The following is a 21,705-nucleotide window of genomic DNA, read 5'->3' on the forward strand; positions in this document are numbered from 1 at the left end:
ATAAGTTTTAGAATATTAATCTTTTAAGCTCACTCATGGTTGGTGAGTTGTGTGAATAACATGCTGGTGTTGTGTGAATAACAGTCTGTGTTCCTCTGGTCCAGTAGACTGACTACATGCTGGTGTTGTGTGAATAACAGTCTGGGTCCCTCTGGTCCAGTAGACTACATGCTGGTGTTGTGTGAATAACAGTCTGTGTTCCTCTGGTCCAGTAGACTACATGCTGGTGTTGTGTGAATAACAGTCTGTGTTCCTCTGGTCCAGTAGACTGACTACATGCTGGTGTTGTGTGAATAACAGTCTGTGTTCCCCTGGTCCAGTAGACTACATGCTGGTGTTGTGTGAATAACAGTCTGTGTTCCTCTGGTCCAGTAGACTGCATGCTGGTGTTGTGTGAATAACAGTCTGTGTTCCTCTGGTCCAGTAGACTACATGCTGGTGTTGTGTGAATAACAGTCTGTGTTCCCCTGGTCCAGTAGACTACATGCTGGTGTTGTGTGAATAACAGTCTGTGTTCCTCTGGTCCAGTAGACTGACTACATGCTGGTGTTGTGTGAATAACAGTCTGGGTCCCTCTGGTCCAGTAGACTGACTACATGCTGGTGTTGTGTGAATAACAGTCTGTGTTCCTCTGGTCCAGTAGACTACATGCTGGTGTTGTGTGAATAACAGTCTGTGTTCCCCTGGTCCAGTAGACTACATGCTGGTGTTGTGTGAATAACAGTCTGTGTTCCTCTGGTCCAGTAGACTGACTACATGCTGGTGTTGTGTGAATAACAGTCTGTGTTCCTCTGGTCCAGTAGACTACATGCTGGTGTTGTGTGAATAACAGTCTTTGTTCCCCTGGTCCAGTAGACTGACTACATGCTGGTGTTGTGTGAATAACAGTCTGTGTTCCCCTGGTCCAGTAGACTACATGCTGGTGTTGTGTGAATAACAGTCTGTGTTCCTCTGGTCCAGTAGACTGACTACATGCTGGTGTTGTGTGAATAACAGTCTGGGTTCCTCTGGTCCAGTAGACTACATGCTGGTGTTGTGTGAATACCAGTCTGGGTCCCTCTGGTCCAGTAGACTGACTACATGCTGGTGTTGTGTGAATAACAGTCTGGGTCCCTCTGGTCCAGTAGACTGACTACATGCTGGTGTTGTGTGAATAACAGTCTGTGTTCCTCTGGTCCAGTAGACTACATGCTGGTGTTGTGTGAATAACAGTCTGTGTTCCTCTGGTCCAGTAGACTGACTACATGCTGGTGTTGTGTGAATAACAGTCTGTGTTCCCCTGGTCCAGTAGACTGACTACATGCTGGTGTTGTGTGAATAACAGTCTGTGTTCCCCTGGTCCAGTAGACTACATGCTGGTGTTGTGTGAATAACAGTCTGTGTTCCTCTGGTCCAGTAGACTACATGCTGGTGTTGTGTGAATAACAGTCTGTGTTCCCCTGGTCCAGTAGACTGACTACATGCTGGTGTTGTGTGAATAACAGTCTGGGTCCCTCTGGTCCAGTAGACTACATGCTGGTGTTGTGTGAATAACAGTCTGTGTTCCTCTGGTCCAGTAGACTACATGCTGGTGTTGTGTGAATAACAGTCTGGGTCCCTCTGGTCCAGTAGACTACATGCTGGTGTTGTGTGAATAACAGTCTGTGTTCCTCTGGTCCAGTAGACTACATGCTGGTGTTGTGTGAATAACAGTCTGTGTTCCTCTGGTCCAGTAGACTACATGCTGGTGTTGTGTGAATAACAGTCTGTGTTCCTCTGGTCCAGTAGACTACATGCTGGTGTTGTGTGAATAACAGTCTGTGTTCCTCTGGTCCAGTAGACTACATGCTGGTGTTGTGTGAATAACAGTCTGTGTTCCTCTGGTCCAGTAGACTACATGCTGGTGTTGTGTGAATAACAGTCTGTGTTCCTCTGGTCCAGTAGACTACATGCTGGTGTTGTGTGAATACCAGTCTGGGTTCCTCTGGTCCAGTAGACTACATGCTGGTGTTGTGTGAATACCAGTCTGGGTTCCTCTGGTCCAGTAGACTACATGCTGGACTGGAGCTTCTGCAGTGTTATAAAACCCAAACACCCATAACAATCATCCTTTTGTTGTGGGTCCCTGGGAAGTCATTGAAATGGCTTGTTCACAATGATTCTATAATGATCTCATGGGTGTTGTGTTTTGAGGGAATATTCTTATTAGGTCACTATTATATAATACACATTTTTATTATTATTATTTATTCCCCCATTTGCAATACAGCTGAATTGCGCTGTTTTAGAAATATATTGTTCCTTTCAATAGATTCCCTGGGCTGTCCTGGGGGGTAGGCAGCCGTGCCCTGGGCTTGTCCTGGGGGGTAGGCAGCCGTGCCCTGGGCTTGTCCTGGGGGGTAGGCAGCCGTGCCCTGGGCTTGTCCTGGGGGGCAGCCGTGTCCTGGGCTGTCCTGGTGGGGCGAGGCCACAACCACGTGATGTATGGCAGATCAGGCATGGTCAGTGGAAAGGCCTTAGCAGGCAGAGATTTGTAATGATGTAATAAGTCTAGGTGAAAGGATCATCATCGAGCCCAGCTCACGTGAGAGGGGTCCGCTTCTGTGCTGCTAAAAGCCTCATCTGCATGTTTCACATTCCCCCATGTTAAGCGTTATGGATCGGGATTGGAGGTGGATGCTGTAGGCCTATTTTAGTATATTTTTCCATGCAGGTTGGAGTTAACCTTGTTCCTGGATCTGTTTGTGCTGTCTTGCCAACTCTTATGGTTGAAATTAACACAGGGTTGGCCTGGCAAGACAGCACAAACAGATCCAGGATCAGGCTGACCAGGACCAGTAAATCTGAATAGTGGGTTATTTTGGCTGGCAATTAGATGTTCTGGGCCCTGCTATCTGGACCCAGCCCCTGGTCCTCTGCTGTACTATCTGGGCCCAGCCCCTGGTCCTCTCCTGTACTATCTGGGCCCAGCCCCAAGCAGAGGTACCTAGCCTAATTATAGTGTCATGTTAATTGGACAACCTGTTGATATGACAATTTAACAGAACCATACTGAGACAAAGTGTTGATGACCAACCATTTACATGGAAAGAAATAGCCTAAATAATGTCAGGTTGACAGGCCCTCATGATGTAATGGGAGGTATTAATGTCAGGTTGACAGGCCCTCATGATGTAATGGGAGGTTTTAATGTCAGGTTGACAGGCCCTCATGATGTAATGGGAGGTATTAATGTCAGGTTGACAGGCCCTCATGATGTAATGGGAGATATTAATGTCAGGTTGACAGGCCCTCATGATGTAATGGGAGGTATTAATGTCAGGTTGACAGGCCCTCATGATGTAATGGGAGGTATTAATGTCAGGTTGACAGGCCCTCATGATGTAATGGGAGGTTGACAGGCCCTCATGATGTAATGGGAGATATTAATGTCAGGCTGACAGGCCCTCATGATGTAATGGGAGGTATTAATGTCAGGTTGACAGGCCCTCATGATGTAATGGGAGGTATTAATGTCAGGCTGACAGGCCCTCATGATGTAATGGGAGGTATTAATGTCAGGTTGACAGGCCCTCATGATGTAATGGGAGGTATTAATGTCAGGTTGACAGGCCCTCATGATGTAATGGGAGGTATTAATGTCAGGTTGACAGGCTCTCATGATGTAATGGGAGGTATTAATGTCAGGTTGACAGGCCCTCATGATGTAATGGGAGGTATTAATGTCAGGTTGACAGGCCCTCATGATGTAATGGGAGGTATTAATGTCAGGTTGACAGGCTCTCATGATGTAATGGGAGGTATTAATGTCAGGTTGACAGGCCCTCATGATGTAATGGGAGGTATTAATGTCAGGTTGACAGGCCCTCATGATGTAATGGGAGGTTTTAATGTCAGGTTGACAGGCCCTCATGATGTAATGGGAGGTATTAATGTCAGGTTGACAGGCTCTCATGATGTAATGGGAGGTTTTAATGTCAGGTTGACAGGCCCTCATGATGTAATGTCAGGTTGACAGGCTCTCATGATGTAATGGGAGGTTTTAATGTCAGGTTGACAGGCCCTCATGATGTAATGGGAGGTTGACAGGCTCTCATGATGTAATGGGAGGTATTAATGTCAGGTTGACAGGCCCTCATGATGTAATGTCAGGTTGACAGGCTCTCATGATGTAATGGGAGGTATTAATGTCAGGTTGACAGGCCCTCATGATGTAATGTCAGGTTGACAGGCTCTCATGATGTAATGGGAGGTATTAATGTCAGGTTGACAGGCCCTCATGATGTAATGGGAGGTTTTAATGTCAGGTTGACAGGCCCTCATGATGTAATGGGAGGTATTAATGTCAGGTTGACAGGCCCTCATGATGTAATGGGAGGTATTAATGTCAGGTTGACAGGCCCTCATGATGTAATGGGAGGTATTAATGTCAGGTTGACAGGCCCTCATGATGTAATGGGAGGTATTAATGTCAGGTTGACAGGCCCTCATGATGTAATGGGAGGTATTAATGTCAGGTTGACAGGCCCTCATGATGTAATGGGAGGTATTAATGTCAGGTTGACAGGCCCTCATGATGTAATGGGAGGTATTAATGTCAGGTTGACAGGCCCTCATGATGTAATGTCAGGTTGACAGGTCCTCATGATGTAATGTCAGGTTGACAGGTCCTCATGATGTAATGTCAGGTTGACAGGTCCTCATGATGTAATGTCAGGTTGACAGGTCCTCATGATGTAATGTCAGGTTGACAGGTCCTCATGATGTAATGTCAGGTTGACAGGCCCTGGGATGATGTCAGGTTGGCTCTCATGATGGTATTAATGTCAGGTTGACAGGCCCTCATGATGTAATGGGAGGTATTAATGTCAGGTTGACAGGCCCTCATGATGTAATGGGAGGTATTAATGTCAGGTTGACAGGCCCTCATGATGTAATGTCAGGTTGACAGGCTCTCATGATGTAATGGGAGGTTTTAATGTCAGGTTGACAGGCCCTCATGATGTAATGTCAGGTTGACAGGCCCTCATGATGTAATGGGAGGTATTAATGTCAGGTTGACAGGCCCTCATGATGTAATGGGAGGTATTAATGTCAGATTAACAGGCTCTCATGATGTAATGGGAGGTATTAATGTCAGGTTGACAGGCCCTCATGATGTAATGGGAGGTATTAATGTCAGGTTGACAGGCCCTCATGATGTAATGGGAGGTATTAATGTCAGGTTGACAGGCCCTCATGATGTAATGGGAGGTATTAATGTCAGGTTGACAGGCCCTCATGATGTAATGGGAGGTATTAATGTCAGGTTGACAGGTCCTCATGATGTAATGTCAGGTTGACAGGCCCTCATGATGTAATGTCAGGTTGACAGGTCCTCATGATGTAATGTCAGGTTGACAGGCCCTCATGATGTAATGTCAGGTTGACAGGTCCTCATGATGTAATGTCAGGTTGACAGGTCCTCATGATGTAATGTCAGGTTGACAGGCCCTCATGATGTAATGGGAGGTATTAATGTCAGGTTGACAGGCCCTCATGATGTAATGGGAGGTATTCATGTCAGGTTGACAGGCTCTCATGATGTAATGGGAGGTATTAATGTCAGGTTGACAGGCCCTCATGATGTAATGGGAGGTATTAATGTCAGGTTGACAGGCCCTCATGATGTAATGTCAGGTTGACAGGCCCTCATGATGTAATGGGAGGTTTTAATGTCAGGTTGACAGGCCCTCATGATGTAATGTCAGGTTGACAGGCCCTCATGATGTAATGGGAGGTATTAATGTCAGGTTGACAGGCCCTCATGATGTAATGTCAGGTTGACAGGCTCTCATGATGTAATGGGAGGTTTTAATGTCAGGTTGACAGGCCCTCATGATGTAATGTCAGATTGACAGGCCCTCATGATGTAATGGGAGGTATTAATGTCAGGTTGACAGGCCCTCATGATGTAATAATTAATGTCAGGTTGACAGGCCCTCATGATTAATGTCAGGTTGACAGGCCCTCATGATGTAATGGGAGGTATTAATGTCAGGTTGACAGGCCCTCATGATGTAATGGGAGGTATTAATGTCAGGTTGACAGGCCCTCATGATGTAATGGGAGGTATTAATGTCAGGTTGACAGGCCCTCATGATGTAATGGGAGGTATTAATGTCAGGTTGACAGGCTCTCATGATGTAATGGGAGGTATTAATGTCAGGTTGACAGGCCCTCATGATGTAATGGGAGGTATTAATGTCAGATTAACAGGCTCTCATGATGTAATGGGAGGTATTAATGTCAGGTTGACAGGCCCTCATGATGTAATGGGAGGTTGACAGGCCCTCATGATGTAATGGGAGGTATTAATGTCAGGTTGACAGGCCCTCATGATGTAATGGGAGGTATTAATGTCAGGTTGACAGGCCCTCATGATGTAATGGGAGGTATTAATGTCAGGTTGACAGGCCCTCATGATGTAATGGGAGGTTTTAATGTCAGGTTGACAGGCCTCATGATGTAATGTCAGGTTGACAGGCCCTCATGATGTAATGTCAGGTTGACAGGCCCTCATGATGTAATGGGAGGTATTAATGTCAGGTTGACAGGCCCTCATGATGTAATGGGAGGTATTAATGTCAGGTTGACAGGCTCTCATGATGTAATGGGAGGTATTAATGTCAGGTTGACAGGCCCTCATGATGTAATGGGAGGTTGACAGGCTCTCATGATGTAATGGGAGGTATTAATGTCAGATTAACAGGCTCTCATGATGTAATGGGAGGTATTAATGTCAGGTTGACAGGCCCTCATGATGTAATGGGAGGTATTAATGTCAGGTTGACAGGCTCTCATGATGTAATGTCAGGTTGACAGGCCCTCATGATGTAATGTCAGGTTGACAGGCTCTCATGATGTAATGTCAGGTTGACAGGCCCTCATGATGTAATGTCAGATTAACAGGCTCTCATGATGTAATGTCAGATTAACAGGCTCTCATGATGTAATGTCAGGTTGACAGGCTCTCATGATGTAATGTCAGATTAACAGGCTCTCATGATGTAATGTCAGATTAACAGGCTCTCATGATGTAATGGGAGGTATTAATGTCAGGTTGACAGGCTCTCATGATGTAATGGGAGGTATTAATGTCAGATTAACAGGCTCTCATGATGTAATGGGAGGTATTAATGTCAGGTTGACAGGCCCTCATGATGTAATGGGAGGTATTAATGTCAGATTAACAGGCTCTCATGATGTAATGGGAGGTATTAATGTCAGATTAACAGGCTCTCATGATGTAATGTCAGGTTGACAGGCTCTCATGATGTAATGGGAGGTTGACAGGCTCTCATGATGTAATGGGAGGTATTAATGTCAGGCTGACAGGCCCTCATGATGTAATGGGAGGTATTAATGTCAGGTTGACAGGCCCTCATGATGTAATGGGAGGTATTAATGTCAGATTAACAGGCTCTCATGATGTAATGTTAGGTATTAATGTCAGATTAACAGGCCCTGATGTAATGGGATATTAATCAGGGACAGGTGATGTAATGGGAGGTTGACAGGCCCTCATGATGTAATGGGAGGTATTAATGTCAGGTTGACAGGCCCTCATGATGTAATGGGAGGTATTAATGTCAGGTTGACAGGCCCTCATGATGTAATGGGAGGTTGACAGGCCCTCATGATGTAATGGGAGGTATTAATGTCAGGTTGACAGGCCCTCATGATGTAATGGGAGGTATTAATGTCAGGCTGACAGGCCCTCATGATGTAATGGGAGGTATTAATGTCAGGTTGACAGGCCCTCATGATGTAATGGGAGGTATTAATGTCAGGTTGACAGGCCCTCATGATGTAATGGGAGGTATTAATGTCAGATTAACAGGCTCTCATGATGTAATGGGAGGTATTAATGTCAGATTAACAGGCTCTCATGATGTAATGGGAGGTATTAATGTCAGGTTGACAGGCCCTCATGATGTAATGGGAGGTATTAATGTCAGGTTGACAGGCTCTCATGATGTAATGTCAGATTAACAGGCTCTCATGATGTAATGGGAGGTTGACAGGCTCTCATGATGTAATGTCAGATTAACAGGCTCTCATGATGTAATGTCAGATTAACAGGCTCTCATGATGTAATGTCAGATTAACAGGCTCTCATGATGTAATGTCAGGTTGACAGGCCCTCATGATGTAATGGGAGGTTGACAGGCTCTCATGATGTAATGTCAGATTAACAGGCTCTCATGATGTAATGTCAGATTAACAGGCTCTCATGATGTAATGTCAGATTAACAGGCTCTCATGATGTAATGTCAGGTTGACAGGCCCTCATGATGTAATGTCAGGTTGACAGGCCCTCATGATGTAATGGGAGGTATTAATGTCAGATTAACAGGCTCTCATGATGTAATGTCAGGTTGACAGGCTCTCATGATGTAATGTCAGATTAACAGGCTCTCATGATGTAATGTCAGATTAACAGGCTCTCATGATGTAATGTCAGATTAACAGGCTCTCATGATGTAATGTCAGATTAACAGGCTCTCATGATGTAATGTCAGGTTGACAGGCTCTCATGATGTAATGTCAGATTAACAGGCTCTCATGATGTAATGGGAGGTATTAATGTCAGGTTGACAGGCTCTCATGATGTAATGTCAGGTTGACAGGCTCTCATGATGTAATGTCAGATTAACAGGCTCTCATGATGTAATGGGAGGTTGACAGGCCCTCATGATGTAATGGGAGGTATTAATGTCAGGTTGACAGGCCCTCATGATGTAATGGGAGGTATTAATGTCAGGTTGACAGGCTCTCATGATGTAATGTCAGATTAACAGGCTCTCATGATGTAATGGGAGGTTGACAGGCCCTCATGATGTAATGGGAGGTATTAATGTCAGGCTGACAGGCCCTCATGATGTAATGGGAGGTATTAATGTCAGGTTAACAGGCCCTCATGATGTAATGGGAGGTATTAATGTCAGGCTGACAGGCCCTCATGATGTAATGGGAGGTTTTAATGTCAGGTTGACAGGCCCTCATGATGTAATGGGAGGTATTAATGTCAGGTTGACAGGCCCTCATGATGTAATGGGAGGTTTTAATGTCAGGTTGACAGGCCCTCATGATGTAATGGGAGGTATTAATGTCAGGTTGACAGGCCCTCATGATGTAATGGGAGGTATTAATGTCAGGCTGACAGGCCCTCATGATGTAATGGGAGGTATTAATGTCAGGTTGACAGGCCCTCATGATGTAATGGGAGGTATTAATGTCAGGCTGACAGGCCCTCATGATGTAATGGGAGGTATTAATGTCAGGTTGACAGGCCCTCATGATGTAATGGGAGGTATTAATGTCAGGTTGACAGGCCCTCATGATGTAATGGGAGGTATTAATGTCAGGTTGACAGGCCCTCATGATGTAATGGGAGGTATTAATGTCAGGTTGACAGGCCCTCATGATGTAATGGGAGGTATTAATGTCAGGTTGACAGGTCCTCATGATGTAATGGGAGGTTTTAGGTGTCCGTTTACAGACCTTTTACTTGGTGACTTCAAGGTGGTCAGTCAATAATGACCTCCGTAGAGAATGACTGCTAAGTGTGTTTTTATTGATCTAGCATATGAGAGAGAGAGGAGCTGTGCCTCGGTACTGTACAGTGTATAGGTCTAATGGGCTGTTCCTTGTTACTGTACAGTGTATAGGTCTAATGGGCTGTGCCATGGTACTGTACAGTGTATAGGTCTAATGGGCTGTGCCATGGTACTGTACAGTGTATAGGTCTAATGGGCTGTGCCATGGTACTGTACAGTGTATAGGTCTAATGGGCTGTGCCTTGGTACTGTACAGTGTATAGGTCTAATGGGCTGTGCCTTGGTACTGTACAGTGTATAGGTCTAATGGGCTGTGCCTCGGTACTGTACAGTGTATTTGTCTAATGGGCTGTGCCTCGGTACTGTACAGTGTATAGGTCTAATGTGCTGTGCCTTGGTACTGTACAGTGTATAGGTCTAATGGGCTGTGCCATGGTACTGTACAGTGTATAGGTCTAATGGGCTGTGCCTTGGTACTGTACAGTGTATAGGTCTAATGGGCTGTGCCTTGGTACTGTACAGTGTATAGGTCTAATGGGCTGTGCCATGGTACTGTACAGTGTATAGGTCTAATGGGCTGTGCCTTGGTACTGTACAGTGTATAGGTCTAATGGGCTGTGCCTCGGTACTGTACAGTGTATAGGTCTAATGGGCTGTGCCTCGGTACTGTACAGTGTATAGGTCTAATGGGCTGTGCCTTGGTACTGTACAGTGTATAGGTCTAATGGGCTGTGCCTTGGTACTGTACAGTGTATAGGTCTAATGGGCTGTGCCTTGGTACTGTACAGTGTATAGGTCTAATGGGCTGTGCCTTGGTACTGTACAGTGTATAGGTCTAATGGGCTGTGCCTCGGTACTGTACAGTGTATGTCTAATGGGCTGGGAAATGAAGATCAATTTGACTGGAAAGGAAGCTTTCATGTCCTGCTTTTCCATAAGCTTCTATGTCTTCCACTCCATCGCTTGTTACACGAGGAACAGACCCATAAGCAACATCCATCTGATGAGGAAGAGATGTGGTAAGGAAACGGTTCAAGGGGAATGGATCAGATTGTTGTAGGAGGTTAAACATCGCTGTAGGAAGCTTGGACGTTGACCTGAGCTGACCTTGGGGATTGGATCAGATTGTTGTAGGAGGTTAAACATCGCTGTAGGAAGCTTGGACGTTGACCTGAGCTGACCTTGGGGATTGGATCAGATTGTTGTAGGGGGTTAAACATCGCTGTAGGAAGCTTGGACGTTGACCTGAGCTGACCTTGGGGATTGGATCAGATTGTTGTAGGGGGTTAAACATCGCTGTGGGAACCTTGGACGTTGACCTGAGCTGACCTTGGGGATTGGATCAGATTGTTGTAGGGGGTTAAACATCGCTGTGGGAACCTTGGACGTTGACCTGAGCTGACCTTGGGGATTGGATCAGATTGTTGTAGGGGGTTAAACATCGCTGTGGGAACCTTGGACGTTGACCTGAGCTGACCTTGGGGATTGGATCAGATTGTTGTAGGAGGTTAAACATCGCTGTAGGAAGCTTGGACGTTGACCTGAGCTGACCTTGGGGATTGGATCAGATTGTTGTAGGGGTTAAACATCGCTGTAGGAAGTTTGGACGTTGACCTGAGCTGACCTTGGGGATTGGATCAGATTGTTGTAGGGGGTTAAACATCGCTGTAGGAAGCTTGGACGTTGACCTGAGCTGACCCTGTAGACTCCAGCTGCTGCATGTACAGTAAAATAAGCAGACACGAGAGTTGTAGGCCCACAGCCTGGCCATCTGCCGACAGAGCCACAGCCACAGGCCCACAGCCTGGCCGTCTGCCGACAGATCCACAGGCCCACAGCCTGGCCATCTGCCGACAGAACCACAGGCCCACAGCCACAGGCCCACAGCCTGGCCGTCTGCCGACAGAGCCACAGATTCATGAATGTGTTAAACCATCAATTTGGCAGCTAGTTGAGCTCTGGTTCTGCTCCCTTGGAGAACAACTGTTTCTTTGGGTTGCTGTAGTCAGACCTGCTGTCTGAAAGGTCTCTGACTCACTTCCTCACCTCTCCCCTCTCCTTGCCTAGTTTGCTATAGGAGACCAATGTAAATTAAAGTCTGCCTGGAAGTTATTTATTTTATATCTTAAAATATAACTAGGCGAGTCAGTTAAGAACAAATTCTTATTTACGATAACTACCTACACCGGCTGTAATCGCTGACAAAGGTGTCGCAACAAAGTACTGAGTGAAGGGTCTGAATACTTATGTGAATGTGATGTATATTTTTTTTTAATATAAATTAACAAATGTCAAACTGTTTTTGCTTTGTCATTATGGGGTATTGTGATGTCATTATGGGGTATTGTGATGTCATTATGGGGTGTTGTGATGTCATTATGGGGTATTGTGATGTCATTATGGGGTATTGTGTGTAGATTGATGGGGGGGGGAGAAAACAATTGAATCAATTTTAGAACAAGTCTGTAACCCAACAGTATGGAAAAAGTCAAGTGGTCTGAATGCTTTCTGAATGCGCTGTATGTGATAGGACTACCATTTGTAAAACACAACAGACTGCGGTCTGAATGCGCTGTATGTGATAGGACTACCATTTGTAAAACACAACAGACTGCGGTCTGAATGCGCTGTATGTGATAGGACTACCATTTGTAAAACACAACAGACTGCGGTCTGAATGCGCTGTATGTGATAGGACTACCATTTGTAAAACACAACAGACTGCGGTCTGAATGCGCTGTATGTGATAGGACTACCATTTGTAAAACACAACAGACTGCGGTCTGAATGCGCTGTATGTGATAGGACTACCATTTGTAAAACACAACAGACTGCGGTCTGAATGCGCTGTATGTGATAGGACTACCATTTGTAAAACACAACAGACTGCGGTTGAATGCGCTGTATGTGATAGGACATTTGTAAAACACAACAGACTGCGGTCTGAATGCGCTGTATGTGATTTGTAAAACACAACAGAGGACTATGCGCTGTATGTGATAGGACTACCATTTGTAAAACACAACAGACTGCGGTCTGAATGCGCCGTATGTGATAGGACTACCATTTGTAAAACACAACAGACTGCGGTCTGAATGCGCCGTATGTGATAGGACTACCATTTGTAAAACACAACAGACTGCGGTCTGAATGCGCCGTATGTGATAGGACTACCATTTGTAAAACACAACAGACTGCGGTCTGAATGCGCTGTATGTGATAGGACTACCATTTGTAAAACAGAACAAAAAGACTGCGCTCCCGTACAGCACAATAAAAAAAGAGCCGTGCTTACTGGGGTGTAACCTACCATGTCGGCCTAACCGATGTGAAACGACTAGCTAGTTTGCGGTGGTGCGCGTTAATAGCGGTTCAATCGGTGACGTCACTCGCTCTGAGACCTTGAAGTAGTTGTTCCCCTTGCTCTGCAAGGGCTGTGGCTTTTGTGGAGCGATGGGTAACGATGCTTTGTGGGAGGCAGTTGTTGATGTGTCCCTGGTTGTAGCCCAGGTAGGGGCGAGGAGTGGGACGGAACATGTACTGTGACATCGGCCCTCAATGGAATGTTATGAATGCTCATCCGTGTGTTAATGCTCATGTGAATGCTCATCCGTGTGTGAATGCTCATGTTAATGCTCATGTGGAATGTTATGAATGCCCATCCGTGTGTGAATGCCCATCCGTGTGTGAATGCTCAGGTGAATGCCCATCCGTGTGTGAATGCTCAGGTGAATGCCCATCCGTGTGTGAATGCTCATCCGTGTGTGAATGCTCAGGTGAATGCCCATCCGTGTGTGAATGCTCAGGTGAATGCCCATCCGTGTGTGAATGCTCATGTTAATGCTCATGTGGAATGTTATGAATGCCCATCCGTGTGTGAATGCTCAGGTGAATGCTCATCCGTTTGTGAATGCTCAGGTGAATGCCCATCCGTGTGTGAATGCTCAGGTGAATGCTCATCCGTGTGTGAATGCTCAGGTGAATGCTCATCCGTGTGTGAATGCTCAGGTGAATGCCCATCCGTGTGTGAATGCTCGGGTGAATGCCCATCCGTGTGTGAATGCTCAGGTGAATGCCCATCCGTGTGTGAATGCTCAGGTGAATGCCCATCCGTGTGTGAATGCTCAGGTGAATGCTCATCCGTGTGTGAATGCTCAGGTGAATGCCCATCCGTGTGTGAATGCTCGGGTGAATGCCCATCCGTGTGTGAATGCTCAGGTGAATGCCCATCCGTGTGTGAATGCTCAGGTGAATGCCCATCCGTGTGTGAATGCCCATCCGTGTGTGAATGCTCAGGTGAATGCCCATCCGTGTGTGAATGCTCATCCGTGTGTGAATGCCCATCCGTGTGTGAATGCTCAGGTGAATGCCCATCCGTGTGTGAATGCTCAGGTGAATGCCCATCCGTGTGTGAATGCTCATGTTAATGCTCATGTGGAATGTTATGAATGCCCATCCGTGTGTGAATGCTCAGGTGAATGCTCATCCGTTTGTGAATGCTCAGGTGAATGCTCATCCGTGTGTGAATGCTCAGGTGAATGCCCATCCGTGTGTGAATGCTCAGGTGAATGCTCATCCGTGTGTGAATGCTCAGGTGAATGCTCATCCGTGTGTGAATGCTCAGGTGAATGCCCATCCGTGTGTGAATGCTCAGGTGAATGCCCATCCGTGTGTGAATGCTCAGGTGAATGCCCATCCGTGTGTGAATGCTCAGGTGAATGCTCATCCGTGTGTGAATGCTCAGGTGAATGCTCATCCGTGTGTGAATGCTCAGGTGAATGCCCATCCGTGTGTGAATGCTCAGGTGAATGCCCATCCGTGTGTGAATGCTCAGGTGAATGCCCATCCGTGTGTGAATGCTCAGGTGAATGCCCATCCGTGTGTGAATGCTCAGGTGAATGCCCATCCGTGTGTGAATGCCCATCCGTGTGTGAATGCTCAGGTGAATGCTCATCCGTGTGTGAATGCTCAGGTGAATGCCCATCCGTGTGTGAATGCTCAGGTGAATGCCCATCCGTGTGTGAATGCTCAGGTGAATGCCCATCCGTGTGTGAATGCTCAGGTGAATGCCCATCCGTGTGTGAATGCTCAGGTGAATGCCCATCCGTGTGTGAATGCTCAGGTGAATGCCCATCCGTGTGTGAATGCTCAGGTGAATGCCCATCCGTGTGTGAATGCCCATCCGTGTGTGAATGCTCAGGTGAATGCCCATCCGTGTGTGAATGCTCAGGTGAATGCCCATCCGTGTGTGAATGCCCATCCGTGTGTGAATGCTCAGGTGAATGCCCATTTGTGTGTGAATGCTCATCCGTGTGTGAATGCCCATCCGTGTGTTAGGCCCACCGTCTGTAAAAACAGATTGTTGCATTGGCTTCATTAGTCCTGATTCCTGTGACTAATCAATCTGGCTATTTAAACTCTGAATATCAGCTACCTGACTTTATCAGGAGGAGATATATCCTGAGTCTATTTGTAATGTTGTTTACACAGCGAGAAATGCACAAGTATTTTCTTTTTCTCTATGATCAGCTCGTAAAAAAAATGTACGGATACAAACCTTGAAACCACTGATTTCTAAAAGTTTCAGTCTCGTTACTTTGTCGTCCATTTTATCTCCAGCCTGAAGGCTACAGAACATGCCACATACTCTTTCTACCGTATCCTATATCTGCTACATGATTGATGTTAGATTAGTTTTTTTGTCGTGATGTTGGTGGAAAGCTGCAGCGACCGATCTCTCCAACAGCATGCTGGAGAGGCACGCTGGGAATAAAAATAATAAATAATATATGCCATTTAGCTGACGCTTTTATCCAAAGCGACTTACAGTCATGTGTGCATACATCCTACGTATGGGTGGTCCCGGGAATCGAACCCACTACCTTGGCGTTACAAGCGCCATGCTCTACCAACTGAGCCACAGAAGGACCACCACGGGAAGGGACAAGATAAATATTTTATGCCCCTGCCTTTGACAAAGTGGGCACTTCTTATCACCGGGCGACATCAGCGCTCACCTAAAAAAGCCAATATGCCACTGGTTGAGAGAAATTGTCATTGTTTTTGGGCAGAATTATGTGAGGTTTTATGTGTTGTTGGGGAATGCGTCTTGGTCAGAAAATGTCGACCTTGTCAATCTTGCCTGATAAGAGGTCCGACCGACCCTAGTCTCACCTCATCCCTATCTCTCTCTCTCTGTCAGAGCTGTTTGTCTCTCTCCCTCAGACCCCAATTCTTCTCAGGGCACTTTATTTATTCCTCTGTTAGTCTCCACCTCTTCAGAGCAGACAAAAGCTTTTTTATTGGTCAGTCAGTCATCAATGGGCTGGTCCTGGCTGAGAGACCGAGGCTCCAGGCAGACATCCAGGCCATTAGCTCTGCCCAGAGCCGACTATAGATCCTGGTCAGCTCTAGAAGCTAAGGATGCTGGGTAAAAATACCCTCCTGCTGGGAGAAAGTCTGCCTGTGATTGTGATGTGGTTGTTAGTTTCTGTCTTGGAGGAGAACGAGATGCTTTGGAGGTAACTGGTTTAGTTGTGGGGCAGGGAGTCGGTCTTTATGCCCTCCTCCACCAAGGCACATTTTGAACATGTCTCTACCCGAACTGGGCACCTGGATGCCTGGGTGAAGCGTGTGGAAATGGCCTGGTCTGTGTTGTCTTTATAGCTGCAGAAAGAAAAACCAATAGCGACAGGTCAACATTTGAGAGGCGTTGCGTCATGTATGAACTGAACACTGATGGTCAATAATTGACCCTGGCTGTCATACCTCACACAGTAGGCTTTGTCTTCAGACTACTTTCTCTGACATTCATTAGTTAGGAATCTGTGTCCAAATAAAAACTACATCTAAATGCTCCCCAATGTATTAGATTATTTTTTTACCCCTTTTTCTCCCCAATTTCGGGGTATCCAATTGGTAGTTGGTCTTGTCCCATCGCTGCAACTGAGCCGCGGGTCTTCCCGAAACACGACCCCGCCAAGCCGCACTTCTTCTTGACACAATGTTCGCTTAACCCCGAAGCCAGACGCACCAATGTGTCGGAGGGAACACCGTACAGCTGACAACCGTGCATGTCCCTCAGCCCGCCACGAGGAGCGTGATGGGACGAGGACAGCCCATGTGACCAAACCCTCCCCTCATCCGGATGACGCTGGGCCAATTGTGCGCCATCTCCCGGGTCGCGGTCGGCTGCGACACAGCCTGGAATCGAACCGGGTTCTGTAGTGACGCAGCTAGCACCACTGCTCCCCAGTGTTTTAACAAGACCTAGTAATCCCATCAGGATCCTCAGGTATTCCTGGATTAGACTACGTGACTGTTCTGCTGTACTATCTGGTTACCGTGGATACAGGGGACTGACTGGAATTCTAGAACCCTGCTGAGCAACAGGTGATTGTGATCATGTGCTTGTGGACTGAGTGAGAGTGGTGATGCAATGTGTCCTCATAGCCTAGTATATCTGGCTGGGCCTTAATGACATTAGCAGATGTTGTTGTATCTTCATGCTGTTTTGAGCTATTTTAAAACTCATTATCTGTTTCTCACTGTTTCTCTCACTCTCCAACTGGCAGTTCTTGTAAAAATCTAAAGCTCCGAGGCAGGCAGATGCTGAGATGTCAGTCTGAGAAAGAAATGAGGATCTCCTTTCTGGTGATCTTTCCTCTGACGGTCGGGTGAATTATAAAGTTACTGCCTAGCCTTTCCTGAGTAGAACACCCATTCAACTGTCTTCCTATTCCGCCTGCATTTCTCATCAGAGCTCTTTTCATTATGGAATCTCTTTGTCTTAATGAGGAAGAGAATGGAGAGATGACGATGTTACCGCAACAGAGATACTTAGAACCAGATCATTACTGTGGATGAGAACAGAATGACTTAACTTACTAAAGTTGTCAAAGTATATGGTGTAGTTCTTACATTACATTAAGAAGGAACGTGTTCCCCACGTGGACGGTTTTCCAGGTAGATAACTGGCCTAAAAGGGGGATGGTCTTCCAAATGACACATCCACTGCCTGTTCACCAGGGCCCGTGTCTCAGCTGATGCCTGTCCCTGTTCACCAGGGCCCGTGTCTCAGCTGATGCCTGTCCCTGTTCACCAGGGCCCGTGTCTCAGCTGATGTCTGTCCCTGTTCACCAGGGCCCGTGTCTCAGCTGATGCCTGTCCCTGTTCACCAGGGCCCGTGTCTCAGCTGATGCCTGTCCCTGTTCACCAGGGCCCGTGTCTCAGCTGATGTCTGTCCCTGTTCACCAGGGCCCGTGGCACAGCTGATGTCTGTCCCTGTTCACCAGGGCCCGTGTCTCAGCTGATGCCTGTCCCTGTTCACCAGGGCCCGTGTCTCAGCTGATGTCTGTCCCTGTTCACCAGGGCCCGTGTCTCAGCTGATGCCTGTCCCTGTTCACCAGGGCCCGTGTCTCAGCTGATGCCTGTCCCTGTTCACCAGGGCCCGTGTCTCAGCTGATGCCTGTCCCTGTTCACCAGGGCCCGTGTCTCAGCTGATGTCTGTCCCTGTTCACCAGGGCCCGTGTCTCAGCTGATGTCTGTCCCTGTTCACCAGGGCCCGTGTCTCAGCTGATGTCTGTCCCTGTTCCTCCCTGAGTCGTACGTGTTTCTTCACAGCACCTTGTTGATAGGAGCTGAATCTAGTTAATACTGTGTCAGTTAAAACAGGGCCTGTTACTGTGTGTGTTTCTGCAGACACAAGACTTAATGTGTTTTGTCTCTTCCAGGCGTCCTTCCTCACCAAGAAGCTCAACATCACAGGGAAGAGGGTGAACCTGGCCATATGGGTAAGGCCCTCTCTCTCTCTGTGCCAAATGGCATCCTGTTCCCTACATGGTGCACTGCTTTTGACCAGAGCTCATATGGGGAACCGGATGTAGATCCCTTCATCTGCTTTGACTTCCTGTTCCTCCTCGAAGAAATGATGTGGTCCTGCAGTGATCTCTCTGTCCTGTAACATATGGTCCTGCAGTGATCTCTCTCTGTCCTGTAACATATGGTCCTGCAGTGATCTCTCTCTGTCCTGTAACATATGGTCCTGCAGTGATCTCTCTCTGTCCTGTAACATATGGTCCTGCAGTGATCTCTCTCTGTTCTGTAACATATGGTCCTGCAGTGATCTCTCTCTCTGTCCGGTAACATATGGTCCTGCAGTGATCTCTCTCTGTCCTGTAACATATGGTCCTGCAGTGATCTCTCTCTGTCCTGTAACATATGGTCCTGCAGTGATCTCTCTCTGTCCTATAACATATGGTCCTGCAGTGATCTCTCTCTGTCCTATAACATATGGTCCTGCAGTGATCTCTCCCTGTCCTATAACATATGGTCCTGCAGTGATCTCTCTCTGTCCTATAACATATGGTCCTGCAGTGATCTCTCTCTGTCCTATAACATATGGTCCTGCAGTGATCTCTCTCTGTCCTATAACATATGGTCCTGCAGTGATCTCTCTCTGTCCTATAACATATGGTCCTGCAGTGATCTCTCCCTGTCCTATAACATATGGTCCTGCAGTGATCTCTCTCTGTCCTGTAACATATGGTCCTGCAGTGATCTCTCTCTGTCCTATAACATATGGTCCTGCAGTGATCTCCTCTCTCTGTCCTATAACATATGGTCCTGCAGTGATCTCCTCTCTCTGTTCTATAACATATGGTCCTGCAGTGATCTCCTCTCTCTGTTCTATAACATATGGTCCTGCAGTGATCTCTCTCTGTCCTGTAACATATGGTCCTGCAGTGATCTCTCTCTGTCCTGTAACATATGGTCCTGCAGTGATCTCTCTCTGTCCTATAACATATGGTCCTGCAGTGATCTCTCTCTGTCCTGTAACATATGGTCCTGCAGTGATCTCTCTCTGTCCTATAACATATGGTCCTGCAGTGATCTCCTCTCTCTGTCCTATAACATATGGTCCTGCAGTGATCTCCTCTCTCTGTTCTATAACATATGGTCCTGCAGTGATCTCTCTCTGTCCTGTAACATATGGTCCTGCAGTGATCTCTCTCTGTCCTGTAACATATGGTCCTGCAGTGATCTCTCTCTGTCCTGTAACATATGGTCCTGCAGTGATCTCTCTCTGTCCTGTAACATATGGTCCTGCAGTGATCTCCTCTCTCTGTCCTATAACATATGGTCCTGCAGTGATCTCCTCTCTCTGTCATATAACATATGGTCCTGCAGTGATCTCCTCTCTCTGTCATATAACATATGGTCCTGCAGTGATCTCCTCTCTCTGTCCTATAACATATGGTCCTGCAGTGATCTCCTCTCTCTGTCCTATAACATATGGTCCTGCAGTGATCTCTCTCTGTCCTGTAACATATGGTCCTGCAGTGATCTCTCTCTGTCCTGTAACATATGGTCCTGCAGTGATCTCTCTCTGTCCTGTAACATATGGTCCTGCAGTGATCTCTCTCTGTCCTGTAACATATGGTCCTGCAGTGATCTCTCTCTGTCCTGTAACATATGGTCCTGCAGTGATCTCTCTCTGTCCTGTAACATATGGTCCTGCAGTGATCTCTCTCTGTCCTGTAACATATGGTCCTGCAGTGATCTCTCTCTGTCCTGTAACATATGGTCCTGCAGTGATCTCTCTCTGTCCTGTAACATATGGTCCTGCAGTGATCTCTCTCTGTCCTGTAACATATGGTCCTGCAGTGATCTCTCTCTGTCCTGTAACATATGGTCCTGCAGTGATCTCTCTCTGTCCTGTAACATATGGTCCTGCAGTGATCTCTCTCTGTCCTGTAACATATGGTCCTGCAGTGATCTCTCTCTGTCCTGTAACATATGGTCCTGCAGTGATCTCTCTCTGTCCTGTAACATATGGTCCTGCAGTGATCTCTCTCTGTCCTGTAACATATGGTCCTGCAGTGATCTCTCTCTGTCCTGTACCATATGGTCCTGCAGTGATCTCTCTCTGTCCTGTACCATATGGTCCTGCAGTGATCTCTCTCTGTCCTGTCTCTCTGATCTCCTGTAACATATGGTCCTGCAGTGATCTCTCTGTCCTGTAACATATGGTCCTGCAGTGATCTCTGTCCTATAACATATGGTCCTGCAGTGATCTCTCTCTGTCCTATAACATATGGTCCTGCAGTGATCTCTCTCTGTCCTATAACATATGGTCCTGCAGTGATCTCTCTCTGTCCTGTAACATATGGTCCTGCAGTGATCTCTCTCTGTCCTGTAACATATGGTCCTGCAGTGATCTCTCTCTGTCCTGTAACATATGGTCCTGCAGTGATCTCTCTCTGTCCTGTAACATATGGTCCTGCAGTGATCTCTCTCTGTCCTGTAACATATGGTCCTGCATCATTTGATGCAATAGGAACAGGAATTCGGCATCCATTCTGATTTGGGTCAGTCTGTTGCAGGCAGGGAGAGATGCATCGTTGACATTATTTGTCTGAATCAGTCTGGCTTGCAGGTGTTTCTTCCTGGTGTGTAATGTTGTTCTCACCACCAAACTGTCGCCAGTCACTGTCCATGTCAAACAGTCTTTTTCCAGAGGCTTGAACAGTGGACTCTCTCTCGCTCTTTCTCCTCCCCAGGATACAGCAGGTCAGGAGCGCTTCCACGCCTTAGGTCCCATCTACTACAGAGACTCCAACGGAGCCATATTGGTCTATGACATCACAGATGAGGACTCTTTCCAGAAGGTGGCTATGATCTCCTCAGAGAGAACAGCGGAGAGCCGTGTCCCAAAGAGTACCCTATTCCCTATACAGTGCACTACATTTAACCAGGGCCCATAGGGAAACGGGGTGCTATTAGGAACACAGCTCTCTGGAGAGAAGAACATCATTTAAAAAATGAGTAACATAGAAATGTCAAGATATATTATTATGGAAAATGGTTTCTTTTGATATTCATATTTAATTTGCATCGGTGTCTCTGTGTTCTAATGTTGAAATGTTGTTTTCTTGAACTGTAAATCGATCTGAAATGTAATGTCTTTGCTTTGTAGGTGAAAAACTGGGTCAAAGAATTGAGGAAAATGTTGGGGAATGAGATTTGTTTATGTATAGTAGGTAAGTTATTGCAGACCATAGCTTTTCACTTTTCAACACTTCTTTTATAGTTTATCACATTTCACCCTGTAAATGGATCCATC

The 21,705-nt window shown here is 46.6% G+C and overlaps 2 protein-coding genes and 1 long non-coding RNA gene across 3 annotated transcripts in view; all 3 read left to right on the plus strand.

Annotated features, from left to right (window-relative positions):
* The window catches only part of rab21 (RAB21, member RAS oncogene family), a 44,140-nt gene that overhangs the window by 15,421 nt on the left and 7,014 nt on the right, over positions 1-21,705 (plus strand). Inside the window, exons 2-4 of the mRNA XM_052513395.1 lie at positions 18,314-18,373; positions 21,143-21,250; positions 21,559-21,622. Of these exons, the coding sequence (XP_052369355.1) occupies positions 18,314-18,373; positions 21,143-21,250; positions 21,559-21,622 (232 nt within the window). The remainder of the gene's footprint in view (positions 1-18,313; positions 18,374-21,142; positions 21,251-21,558; positions 21,623-21,705) is intronic.
* LOC127927273 (uncharacterized) lies at positions 5,989-7,329 on the plus strand. Its single transcript, XR_008126735.1, has 3 exons — positions 5,989-6,174; positions 6,555-6,638; positions 6,752-7,329. It is a non-coding gene; the product is annotated as an uncharacterized LOC127927273 (long non-coding RNA).
* On the plus strand, positions 12,632-17,424 carry LOC127927269 (keratin-associated protein 5-5-like). The gene is made up of 2 exons (XM_052513394.1): positions 12,632-13,895; positions 14,674-17,424. Exons 1-2 carry the CDS (start codon positions 13,202-13,204, stop codon positions 14,916-14,918), a joined length of 939 nt encoding a protein of 312 aa, XP_052369354.1. The 5' UTR covers positions 12,632-13,201; the 3' UTR covers positions 14,919-17,424.

This window comes from Oncorhynchus keta, unplaced genomic scaffold (genome assembly GCF_023373465.1).
Source record: "Oncorhynchus keta strain PuntledgeMale-10-30-2019 unplaced genomic scaffold, Oket_V2 Un_scaffold_1044_pilon_pilon, whole genome shotgun sequence".
NCBI lineage: Eukaryota > Metazoa > Chordata > Actinopteri > Salmoniformes > Salmonidae > Oncorhynchus > Oncorhynchus keta.